The 13852-nt window shown below is 38.0% G+C and overlaps 1 protein-coding gene across 3 annotated transcripts in view; it reads right to left on the bottom strand.

Annotated features, from left to right (window-relative positions):
• The window catches only part of LOC150101271 (myelin protein CNP-like), a 279632-nt gene that overhangs the window by 86783 nt on the left and 178997 nt on the right, over window positions 1-13852 (bottom strand). For all 3 annotated transcript variants that reach the window (XM_090400742.1, XM_090400743.1, XM_090400744.1), the window contains exon 4: window positions 2681-2885. In XM_090400742.1, coding sequence (XP_090256868.1) covers window positions 2681-2885 — 205 coding nt within the window. The remainder of the gene's footprint in view (window positions 1-2680; window positions 2886-13852) is intronic.

The following is a 13852-nucleotide window of genomic DNA, read 5'->3' as shown; positions in this document are numbered from 1 at the left end:
ATCTTCCTTTAAATTACTAAACCCTTCACATTCTATCCCTGTAACTACATCATCTGCTGTTAACCAAGTCTCACTAATGCCTATAACTTTTGGCAAGGTTGCATTAACCAATGCCCAAACTCCTCCCTCTTGTTCCTGATACTTCTGGCATTAGTACATTAGCAGCATCCCTTTAGGCTCCCACCCATCTCTACTTCCTGAATTTGACCAATATATTCAATATTTTTATTTAATTATTCAGTATTCAATATTTTTGCTTGGGAGACTAGATTCTGCACTTGATCATTCTCACACTCACTTATCTCATGGCTGCCTTCACACAAACTCACCTGCTTCAACCCTGATTGCCTTAAGTTTTCCCAAGTTTGTGCTTCAGCATGATCGGTGGACAAAGCTCTCTCTGGACACCTAACACCAAAACCATTTAGATGCAGTCCATCAGCATTGTACAAATCCTTCTTTCCATCAAACACAGACCACAGATCCACAAATCTTAGATCATTCCTTCTGCACAATCTATGTATAGACTATTTGGCTACCACTGCCCTCCTCCTCAGTTCACTTCTTTCACAGCATGGTAGGAGACTTATAGTCTTCACCTTCTTGGTTTTGCCTCTTCTAACAACTCTTTTACATCTTCCCTCATAGAATACTTCTCACTTCTCAAATCATCTGTACCAACTAAGACAATCATTTCCTTCGACCTCCCCCCCCCCCCTGGATGATGTGGCTAATATCGTGAATTTTTGCTGCTGGGAAATGCAATTTTGTCATACCAAGTTCTCCTGTGATCATTGAGTCTCCATACATAATTTTATATATATACTCCTTAATAATATAATATATATTCCTTAACTTGTTTTTTTTGTTTGTTCAGTTGTTCTTTATTTTTCCTTTGGACAACCTACTAATTTCTTGCTGCTTCTACAATTTTTCAATTTCTCGCTTTGTCCTATGAAGGATAACATTCAAGTGTGCTATTTCTCTGTTAATGTCTATTTCATTCTCCTCTATTTCCACAGCTGCAGGTATATACATTGATAACATAATTTTCCATCCTACTCTCCACTCTACTAACATTTTCTGCATTCTTGTCACATAAGAGACACTCACTTTTGAAACACTTAATATGCATACATGCACTCTCTCTCTCTCTGTCTAGTTTCAATTTCCTTCCGCATATCTTTCAATTTTCTCAAAGAATACATTTTGCACACATTGGACTGAATAAAATCCTGCATATTCAAATCACTCGATAACATAGTTTTTGCTGCAATTGTTCGTTGCATTAGTGCGATGTCGACGATATCATATTTAAACAAAAAAATGTTTACTTACAAACTAAATAGCTCAGTCAGTTGCACACTTGTTTAAAACAAAAACTACAATATGTTAACCTAATATTATCAAATAAGAAAAAGTGACTTTTCCTTCAGGAGTGATAAATCAACTCAACAAACACAATCATATGACATGCGTGATGTCAGATTACACAAAAGCACAAGTACCATTCAAGTGGTAGAATGAATCATATAGGATGTAATTTTGACAGTTAAGATGAGCTGTGATTGTTGTGCCAGAGATTTATAGTTTAGTCAAGAAAAAGAGATCAGCATATCTGTAGGTGAGGATGTATATCATTTAAGTTGGTGTTTACATCACAAATGTTGATGAATGAATACAGAAGAAATTTTTCGTATGTTTTTTTTTTTTTTAGTTTTAAATTTTTTAAGTAATTTTTTGAGAAAGATTTGTTATTTAATTTAACTGCAGTAGTAAACCTTTGCCTGATGGAGTGGTGGGAGCGAGAACGGTCAGTGGGTTTAAGGAGTGGTATGATAAACTTTGTGTTTCTCAGGGGGGAACTCCCCTCGATGAGTCTTGACAGACTTTGTCTTAGAAAGGACCTCCCTCGATGAGTCTTTTGACTCCTTGGAGGCCTGAATAATAATAATAATAATAATAAAATATAGGTCTACTCTCATGCTGGCATTACAAAAGTGAAGAGAAAAAGAACAGGGAAACATATAGTGAGGGGAGATGGATTTGTCACCCATACAGAGAGTATTCAGTCTTTAGGCCATAACATGGCCTCAAATGTGCTTTGCATACCTCTGAATCCAGGCATGACCTGGTAGCAAGATTATGTACCAGCTGATTCTGACATGTCTTGTAAGCATATTACCAACCTGGTCCCATGTGCCATTTCACAGTCAACCAGCCTGCAGAACTGCTCTTCTGATGTACCTTTGAAGATATGAAGGGGGGGGGGGGGTACTAGATTTCTACAGTATATGTGACATGCCCCTGAAGGATATCACTTATACTGCATAATGAAAGATTGCAGGGAGGGTGGGACAGAAACCAGAACCCATGCTCTAGGGACCAAACAAGCAGAGGCCACATCAGACCTTTAATAAGGAAGGTTATGATATTTCAATGGCAATGAGGGTCATCTAACTAGACAGATATCCATTTACAGTGGGATATTCCCTGATGCCAGAGTACCTTTGGTGGAAATAAACACCTCGATATGGTAGGGTTAACCTGACCAGGAGAGGCTTTATATTGTGCATCTCCAGCCTGTAGTTGACCTAGAAGGACCCTCCTCCTTCAATGAGTCCTTGGACTTCCTGATAGAGCTCACATAAATAATATTATTATTAATAACACTACTAACCTGGTGTTTGAATAAAAAATTCTTGTTGGAAAGTCTCATTTTTCAGTAATGAAGACAACAGTTCAAAGCATTTGTTGATTACACAGGTACTGTCAACAGAACTTAGGAACCAGCCTGTACATACAGGAATGCAATCTTCCCATTGCCTCAATCGAGTTTCAAAGTAAGATGAAGAAAGTTTATATTTGCAGTTTCTCTCTAGGATCTAAAAATAATAAATATCAATATATTTATTTAGATAAACATATAAATAAATATCAAATTATACCTTACTTCTGTAGATATACTTATCCATATTAACTGAGTACATTGAGCCATAAAATCTAAAATTAAATATGATTATTATATGTTTATCCACAGAACTTCTCATATTATCATATAGATAAACTCGCAATGAGCATAGACACACTATCAATGACAGAATGACAAACACAATAGCTAAAAATAGTTTAAAATTATATTTTTATGTGATTTCCACTCACAAAAGGTTGTAAACCTATAGTATGTTAGCAATGTGGATGTGTTAAAATCTTTTTCCATTTTTATATAATTTTTCATTCATTGTTTACCTGGTCCACAGACCAAATGTGGAACTTTTTCAAGACACTTCAGGCCTCTAACAAGCAGGGTGGATGTCTCACACCAGGCAGTGCAATTCATCTGCCACCTAAAGGTAATCACACATATTCATACTTATGGCCAAATTCGAACCTGCAGTCTGTTGGTTGGAGAGGGAATATGTTACCCACTTAGCCACCCGCGCACAGTCATTTCGAGTTATTAGTATTTGGCCAACAACATCATAACTAATAAGCAACTCCCAACTCCAATCTATATATCTGAATGTTGGACCCCATACTTTAAAAATCTTCTATACTAAGCAAGGAAAACAAAAACAGAAAAAAACTATTAACTAATTAAGGATTAACAGGTAAATATGAGATAGGATATGAGAAAGGATTTTTGGGAAAATTTGGAGAAAAGAGCAAAGCTAATAATAATGGCAAATATCTGTTGGATTTCTGCTCAGGATATGGACTGGTTATTACTAACACCATGTTCCAACACAAAAATGTGCACAAATTCACATGGAGAGAAGAGGCTAGGAATAAGAAAAGTCTCATTGACTATGTTATTGTTGATAGTGATGTTTTCTCCCTGGTGCAGGACACCAGAGTTTACAGAGGATTTGAAATTGGAAGTGATCACTATTTAGTCTTGAGCAGGATAAAATTGAGTTTCATATTAAAAAGAATAACATGTAAGAAAGTTTTAAAGCAAATAAAAGTTGAGCAGCTCTCAGATGTGAACTGTAGACTAAAATACAGAAAGATTATTGAAAAGAAAATGAAAGACTTTGATAACAGGAATCAAACCTTGGAGATTCAGTGGCAAACTCTGAAGAAAACATTGATTGATTCTACCAGAGAGGCATGTGGTGAGGTTGTATGCAAGGATAAAAAAAAATCAGAACTCCCTGGTGGACACAGGAAGTTAAAGAGGCAGTGAAGGAAAAGAAGAAAGCATATCAAAAGTTCCTGGCAAATAAGTCAGCTTTTACTCTTACAGAATACAGAGACAAATGTAAGAAAGCTAAACAGTGTGTAAAACTAGCTAAACAAAAGTCATGGGAGGACTTTGGCAAGAATATAGAAAATAAATATCAAGAAGGTGGCAAAATATACTGGAGGTTGTTGAAGAAGCTTAGGAATGGAGGAAAAAGTGCTGTAAAAGGAGTTAGAGATGATAAAAGTGACATGAAAACAGGAGTAAAAGATATCCTTGAAGTATGGAGTAATTACTTCGAAAAATTGCTAAACGAAACAAGCAGTGATAGCACACTAGTAAAAAACACTCAACAGGCATACAGTCAGGAACACATATCCATACTAGAAGTAGAAAAGCCATCATAGGCTTGAAATGTGGAAAGGCAGCAGGAGTAGATGATATTCAACCAGAAATGCGGAAATATGGTGGTATAAAAGTTATACTTCTTACAGTGGCTGCACGGCATAGTTCAGAAAGCCTGGACAGAGGGACGAATTCCCGATGATTGGAGTAGAGCTCTAATAGTACCCATATATAAAAAGGGAAATAAAACTGAATGTGAGAATTACAGAGGTATTTCCCTACTGAGTGTTCCTGGCAAGATCTATGCCAGTATACTTGAGAAACGGTTAAGAAGAATTGTGGAAGAAAAGCTTGGTGAAGAACAAGCTGGATTCAGGCCAAATAGAGGCTGTCAGGATCAGATCTTCACTTTACGACAAATAGTCGAGAAAGCATGGGAATACAACAAAGATCTGTATTTAAGTTTTGTCGATTTGGAAAAGGCATATGACAAGGTGCCAAGAGAGAAGCTATTCAATACGCTGCAGTTATATGGTGTCAATGGGGCATTATATCAAGCAATACTTAGTCTTTATTTGAGTTGTAAGTCAGCAGTTAGAATTGAAGGAAGTACAGGAAGATGGTTTAATGTTAAATCTGGTGTGAGACAAGGATGTACATTATCCCCTCTGTTATTCATTATCTATATGGATTACATTATGAAGGAATGTGGTATTAAACCTGATATCAAAATTGGAGATGTTAATATCAGCTCTTTGCTTTATGCGGATGATGTTATACTTCTAAATAAATCCGCTACAAGTTTGCAAGATTCTCTGACTAAATTGAATAGCTGTTGTAATAGATATGGTATGAAGGTCAGCAATAAAAAGACAAAGACAATGAAAATAGGCAGAATCATTGAAAATATCAACTGTGTTGTGAATGGAGAACCTGTGGAACAAGTAAAACATTTCAGCTACTTAGGCACGATTTTTACTGAAGATGGTAAATTAAATATAGAAATAGACAACAGAATCAGCAAAGCTGGTATGGTGGGAAGTCAATTGAATAAATTCATATGGAATAAGAAAGAAATTAGTCTGAACACTAAATTAGCTGTATACAAGACAGTGTTCAAGCCAGTTTTAACTTATGGATCTGAGAGCTGGGTCAGAAGTAAAACACTTGACCAAAGACTAGAGACCGCAGATATGAGAGTCCTGAGAAAGATTAGAGGTGTGAACAGATGGCATCAATGGCAATATCATATTAAAAATGAGGATATTAGGAAAGAACTTGACATTGTCGGCATCCAGGAATGCATTAGCAAAGTTAATCTCAGGTGGTATGGTCACTTAAACAAAATGGGCGAGGAAAGATTAGCAAAACAAGTGTTCTCTGCCAGGGTGGCAGGAAAACGACCAAGAGGAAGACCAAGATATAGGTGGATTGATACGGTACAAAGTGCCTTAGATGATAGAAATGTAAGATCTGATATTGGAGTCTTGACAAGTAACAGACTGATTTTGAGGAAAATTGTAGATAGGAAGTTAGTAATGATGTAATTTTTTCATGTAGTACTGTCATATCCTGTACACCCCTTGAGGGTACATGGCAGGAATTTGATGATGATGATGATGATGATATGAGATACGACTTTATTTCTAAAAACTATAGCACGGAGCTCTCAATCTAGGTTCCACATTCTTTTCTAAAACCTGCCTGTGTTTTAGAAATTGTTTAATAATAATATTAAGTCCTTTAATAATATAGCCTTAATCTCACATGCAAGCATTTTGCTTGCATGTGAGATCAAGGCTATAGTTCTAAAATTATTGCGTTCGTTGGCATCTCCGTTTTTTTGTGTATTGGGATAAAGGATTTTACCCAATCATCAGGCTAATCTCTTGTCTCCCAGATTTTATTACAGATTTTTCTGATGATTTTGATTCCTATGTGTCCTAGATATTCGAGAAGTTCGCTTGGTATTTGGTAACAGCCCGAGGTTTTCCCTTTTCCAATTTTTTTAGATCTTCTTCAACCTCATCTTTTAAAATGCAAGGTTCCTTATGGAAGGCTCTGGTGTTTTCTTTGTTGAATGAGACTGAATTATCTTTGTATAGATTTGAGTGATAGTCATTCCATCTATTAAGGATGTTCATTGGATGAGTAAGAATACGATTGTTGACATCAGCCATACTTGAATACTTTGGTTTAAATTTTCTATTCAATAGCCTCTGCATATGTTGAGAGTTGTTTTTATCTCTAATGCAAATTTTTTGATGCACTTGGATAACTCACTATAGATCTGTCTATCATATGCTGAAAGTTCTTTTGACTTTATTTCTCTTCTTTTTTCAACTTGTTTCAGAGTTTCATTTGATATCTAGGGTGTGTTGATTCTGGATTTTTGGGTAAAGTTGACTTTGCAGTTTCCAGTAATATTGTTTTGGTTTTATTGCGAAGTTCTTCTGGGGTCATTTCATCAATGTAATTCCATAATTCTAGAAATTTATTTTCTGCTTTAATGCTGTATGTCTTAGTAATTCCTGTGAACTCTAATCTGGATAGATATGTTATATTATTTATTTTCAAATGCATTTTCGTATCAGCAAGGAGTTAGTGATCAGAGCCACAATCGGCTGTGAGAAATGCTTTAACATTTTTCATCACAGCTCTCCATCTTTTTTTAATAGGGGTGTAATCAATTTATTACATGATACCTCCAAGGAGTCCAAAGACTCATCGAGGGAGGGCACCTACTCTACAACTCTCAGTCTCCACTACTCAATCCACCAACTACAACAAACCACAACTAACACCACCATCATCATCATCATCTACAGCCCACCACCACAGTCTAATCGGGATGGGTATGATATATTATTTATTTTCAAATGTATTTTCATATCAGCAATGAGGAGTTAGTGATCAGAGCCACAATCAGCTCCGGGAAATACTTTAACATTTTTCATCACAGCCCTCCAACTTTTGTTAATAAGGATGTAATCAATTTATTATTATTATTACATGACACCTCCAAGGAGTCCAAAGACTCATCGAGAGAGGGCACCTACTCTACAACACTCCAATAAGTAGAGGATTTTTTGGGGGTTGTAGCCATTGGCTAAGAATGTATTAAGGATGTGGTTTTGTTGAATGGTTAGGACACTGTCATCTGAACAGATTAATTTTGCCCTGTTATATAGTGTTTTTATAACCCCATATTGTTGTGAAGGGGGGGGGGGATTGCTGGTGAATGTATCTATATGGGTGGGTTTTCTGTAAACAGAAAATATCAAGGATGCATCAGGCTGGCGAGTGATTACAGTGTGTAGGAAAGAGAGACTATTGTTCTACTCTTTTTCCAAGGTGAACTGGATTCTGGTGGTGTTGGTTGTTTAAATGTGTTAAGAAGGAATAGAGTGTATCTGCGCCATGTGGCCAAATAGTGAACACATCATCAACATAGTGAAGCCAAAAAGTGGGTTTTTTGTGGGGCAGAGTTTAAGGCTTTCTCTTCAAAAGTCTCCATAAAGAAGTTGGCCACGGGTGGGGAGAGTGTGAACCCAAGGCTGTCCCCTCTATCTCTTTGTAGAATTTTCTTCGCCAAACGAAATAGCCTGAGTTCATTGTGAACTGGAATAGCGCTTGGATGAACTCTAAGGTTTCCTTGAGTGGGACATTTGTGAATAGGGAGGAGACACCAATAGCTACATTCCCCAAAAAATATTAACAACAGATAACCACAACCCCCCCCCCCTTTCATAACAAAGATTACACTAAATCCATCACCATTCCCTATATCCCGGACACTCGAAAAAAATAACCAAAATCTTAACAGACCATATAAAAAATTGGCATCCCTTATCAGCTCCACCAAAGACCAACCACTTCTCATAGACCAAAGTACTTTGGCCAAACAGGCAAGACAGCAAATGTCAGGAATTCAGAACATAAAGCCTACATTCGGTTTCACCAGTACAGCCACCCTGGGCTTGCAGACCATGCTATGGATACCTGCCACAGAATACGTTGGAAGAAAGCCACATTAATACACTGCAGCAAGTTTAAATATGAAAGATTCTTCGTAGAATCAGCATCAGCTCTAAAAAACTTTCCAAACCTCAACAAATTTGGGTGCATGAGACTGTCCCAAATTTGGGAAGCTTGCATCATGAGAACATCAGCCCAACAGCCAAGACAACCCAATATAGCCCGCTAGGGGGGCATTAGGACGCTAGGAACAATAGTAGTTTCTCTCTTCTGTCTCATTTGCTTTTTATAGTGCCTGCATGCACATGTCATAGTTGTATGTTCCCATTGAAGATGGCAATGTGACATTGGCGAAATATCAGTTGCATCAGTCTTGGGACTGGTAGCTCAGCAGCAATTCCCTCCATTCTGCTCTGTCATTGGCTTTCTTCTAAACCTCCTGGTAACTCTTCAAACCCATGCTGTCTTTGACTTGGTCAAGAAAGCTTTTCCTTAGTCTGCCTCTTCTTCTTTTCCCCTCTATTTTGCCTTCAGTTATTCTTTTCACAAGTCCATCATGTCGAAGCATATGTCCAAACCACCTATCCCTTCTAATTTTGATCGATTTTATTAGAGTTCTTGTTTAGTTTCTCTCTCTCAGGACTTGTTGGTTTGATTTTTTCCTGTCCATTTTATTTTGTTCATGTGACGCCAGCACATTTCAAAAGTCTACATCTTCTCTGCCTAGAATCCAGGTTTCACATCCATACAGTGCAATGCTCCATATCAATGTCTTTACTAATTTTTTTTTGAATTGTAGGTTGAGGTTTCCTGTTAAAATGCTTTTCATCTTAGAGAATTGGGCTTTTGTGTTGTTTATTCTTGATCTTATGTCTTCACTTGTTCTGCCATCTTCTGTTGTTAGGATTCCTAAATATTTAAAGCTTTTTACTTGTTTTATTTATTCCCTGCTGATGTCTATATGCTCTGTATTGATAGGGATTTTGCCTATAACAATGATTTTAGTCTTAGCTGTGTTGATTTTCATTTTATATTTTTCAAGGTTATTATTTAGTAATTCTAGCATTGTTTTTAATGTTCTTCTGTTTTCTGCTACAAGGGCTATGTCATCAGCAAATCTTATACACATGACTTGCTCACCATTTATCTCTATGCCACTATTTATTTTATCTTTAGTTTCCTGAATGGCCTTTTCAATATATAAATTAAATAAAAGTGGTGAAAGTATACATCCTTGTCTTACTCCACTCCTGATATTTATTATTTTCTCCTTATCACTGATTTTAATCCGTCCATTTTTGATTTTTGTAAATTTGATAAATTATTTTCCTATCCTTCAAATCTATGCCGATATTAGTTAGACAATTTAGGGGTAGAAAGTATTTTTAACTTGGGTATAGTTAAACAAAGAAAGATAAATGATAGTGAAAGTGAGAAGAATGATAGTGAAAGTTGGACGTATGTTGGACCGAAAGTACGGAAACAAAGAAGGATGAATGAGAGGGAATGTGAGAAGAGGGGGTCGAGAGTTAGAAAGTTAGAAAGATTTAATGATAGACAGAATGTGTCGCGAGGTTCGGAAAGTGAATTAGATTGGATGAGGCAAGAAATGAAATGGATGCGGAATGAAATTAAGAGAATTCAGGTCAAAACTATTAAAATAAATCATGATTGCATGAAAGAGTTAACGAAAGATGAGCGAGTGGCGTTGTATGGCGACTCCATTATTAAAGGTGTGCTAGAGGATAAAATGCACAAGGTATGTTTTCCAGGCGGTAAAATAAGTAGAGTGATTGAGGCATTGGATATGAGGCGGGAGCGAGCAAAAGAGTTAATTGTATTAATTGGTACAAATGATTTGAGAGAGAACAAAGAGCATGTCAAAATGAATGTCAAGAGACTGCTTGGAAAGATAAAAGAGAATAGTGTGACAGGAAGGGTGGTCAGTGTGTTGCCTAGGTATGATTGTGGTGAAATGAGGCGGAGAGCAAGGATTATGAATGGTATTCTGGCTGAAATGTGTGAGGAGATGGGTGTACAGTTTGTTAATGTGTGGAATGAGTTTGAGGGACGAAGTGAGCTGTATGGGAGCGATGGACTGCATTTGAGTGGTTATGGTGTGAGTCGCTTGGAGAGACTGCTGCTGGAAGGTAGAGAAGTGAATAGAGAAAATGAATCAGATCGAGAGAGGAGTGATGTGGAAGAGCAGGAGAGTAAGACAGGAGAGATTGAAGAAGTGGAAATGAATGGAGAGGTGAGTGGTATGAGTATAGAAAATGAGAGAATGGGTGTGCAAGAGGAGCAGGGAAACGGGGAGGCCCAGGGTGGACAGGGATACACAGCGTGAGAAAGGTGGATGCTCCAAGAGGAGGTGAGAGCATGTGTAGGCAGGAAAGTAATGGGATGACCAGGGATCAAGAGGAAACAGATGTTGTTGCAAAGGGTTCTAAAATGAAGAAGCAGAAAGAGAAATGGCCCCAGTCCAGCATGGAGAGAGCACATCGAGTGAATGGTATCAGTGGAACTAGCTGTAGATCCAGAAATGAGTTGTTGTGTTTGTATACCAATGCTAGAAGCATAAGAAACAAGGCGGATGAAATGGTTGCACTAATTGTGTCTGTGTACCCAGAGATTGTTGGAATAAGTGAGACATGGTTAGATGAGGACGACATCCTGACAGGAATAGAGATGGAAAGGTATGATGTGTTTCGTGAGGATAGAAGGGATAAAAAGGGAGGGGGAGTGCTATTGATGATAGAGAAAGAGTTATGTCCATACAAGGTAGAGATGCAAGAGGGAAATAGTGCCAGTGGTTTTGAGGCAGTATGGTGTGAGATAGAGGTGAATAGAATCAAATACTTGGTGGGATGTTGTTATAGACCTGGTAATGTGGATGGTGGTGATAGTGAAATGTATAGTCAAATAAGCCAAGCAAATAAGAAAAGGGTGATCATTATGGGTGATTTTAATTATGGCAATATAGACTGGATTGAAGAGATAGCGACTGGAAGTAAAGAAAATGAGTTTCTTGAGTTTTTGAGGGATAACTACCTCAGACAGTATGTAACAGAGGGCACACGAGGATTAAGGGTCTTGGATTTGGTCATCTCATCGGAGGATGTAATTATAAATGAGGTGTCAAATCATCCACCAATTGGTGAAAGTGACCATGAGGTGATTACCTGGGTGGTTGCCAGCAGTGCAAGGACCCCTGTGAAAAAAGGGTATATGTGGAACTAAAAGGGGGGTGATGTTGAAGAGCTCAGGAGACAGCTTGCAGATGTAGCATGGAATGAGGAGTTAGCTGGAAAAGAGATCAATGCAGCTTGGGGGGATTTTCAAAAACTATTTAGTAGATGCAATGTCTAAATGTATACCACGGGTGAGAAGGTTAAATAAGGTAGGTGTGAGATGGATGAATAAAGAGATTAAGCATGCAATACAGAAAAAAAAGGCATTGTGGAGACAGCATAAGAGAAGTGGAAGTAACCAATTTCATGAGGTCTACAAAGACCAGGCAAGGAGGGTGACTTAGTTGGTGAGAGTAGCTAAAGAGGGGTATGAACAGCAGTTAGCTAATGAAGCCAAAAAGAATCCTAGGGAGTTCTTTCGATATGTAGCCAGCAAAAGAAAGAATGATTATGGAAGGATGACATTGATTGGAGGAAATGGTATAAAGACAGCTGTTGCAGAATGTGTTGTGGAGATACTTAATGAGCAATTCATAAAGATCTTTCAATCTTGTGAATGTGACTTCATGGAGAGATTAAGAGCAGTTGATGATGGGGAGGAGAGACTGACTGTAAGTGAGCAAGAGGTGTTTGGGGAGTTGAGTAAACTAGATGTAAATAAGGCTGTGGGACTTGATAATATATCACCACGTATTCTGAAGGAGTGTGCCAGAGAGTTGACACCTGCCTTGACATATTTTTTTAATACGAGTCTTGCACTTGGTCAAGTTCCTAAAGAGTAGAAGGAGGGCAAGATTGTGCCACTTCATAAAGGAGGTGATCGAACTCAAGCATCAAACTATAGGCCTATCTGTGTGTCAGGTGTTGTGGTTAAGTTGTTGGAGAAGCTCGTGAGAACTAGGATCCAGAGTTGGGTTGACAACAATGGTATAATCTTTGATGGACAGCATGGATTTGCTAAAGGGAGGTCATGTTTTAGTAATCTACTTACTTATTACAATAAAGTGACTGCTTCCTTGGACAGAGGAGAAGGATACACAGTAATATACTTGGATTTCGCAAAGGCTTTTGATAGAGTACCTCATAATAAGTTGACAGTCAAACTAGAGCAGATGGGGTTGGATATTAGATTAGTGCATTGGATTGGAGACTGGCTACCTGATAGGTATCAACAAGTTGTGTATGGGGGTGCAATATCCAGGAAGAGGAAAGTCACTAGTGGAGTGCCTCAGGGGTCTGTTTTAGGGCCATTACTATTTAACTTATATATTAATGATATTGGTGAAGATTTGGATGGAGATATTCAGTTGTTTGCAGATGATGCAAAGTTGGGATGAACCATAAAGAGTAGTGAAGATGTTGTGGCCTTGCAAGAAGACTTGAATAAATTGAGTGATTGGGCAAGCAAATGGGGATGTGAGTTCAATGTTGCAAAATGTAAAGTTTTAAAATTCGGAAAACAAAGATGGGATGCAGAATTTATGCTTGGTGAGAATATATTGTTGGAAGTAGAGGAAATAAGAGATATGGGAGTGATAGTGGATAAGGATCTAAAATTTAGGGGACACATCGCCAAATTTGTGAAGACAACACAAAGACTTCTGGGAATGATGCGGAGGACACTGACATGTAGAAGTAGGGAGATACTTGTTCCAATGTATAAGGCTTTGATTAGGCCACACTTGGACTATTGTGCCCAGATTTGGTCACCGGGTTTTCAGAAGGATGAAGAGATGTTGGAAAGGGTCCAAAGGCGACTGACTAAGGTAGTTTCTGACCTCTGGAATGTTGAGTATGAGGAAAGATTGAAAAGATGTAATTTGCAGAGTCTCGTGGAGAGAAGGAAGAGGGGAGATATGATAGAGACCTACAAGTTGGTAAGGGGTTGTTATAGGATCAGTGGTGGAGAAGTTCTACAGAGAATAGTGAGAGATCAGGGGAGAACCAGAGGTCATCCCTGGAAACTGTATAAGGAGGGTGTGAGTAAGGGAGTGAGAGGCAGGTTTTTTTCGTGCAGAGTTGTGAGTGATTGGAATGCCTTGCCTGAGAGCGTGGTGTCTGCAAGTAGTTTGAATGTGTTTAAGACACGGTATGATGAGATGTGTGTGTAAGATAAAAGGACCTCCTAGATGAGTCTTTGACTCCATGAGGT

The sequence above is a fragment of the Typopeltis vanoorti genome, chromosome 11, assembly GCF_054136105.1.
Source record: "Typopeltis vanoorti isolate ZY-2024b chromosome 11, IOZ_Tvanoo_1.0, whole genome shotgun sequence".
Classification (NCBI taxonomy): domain Eukaryota; kingdom Metazoa; phylum Arthropoda; class Arachnida; order Uropygi; family Thelyphonidae; genus Typopeltis; species Typopeltis vanoorti.
This window is presented reverse-complemented; position numbering and strand designations above follow the sequence as displayed.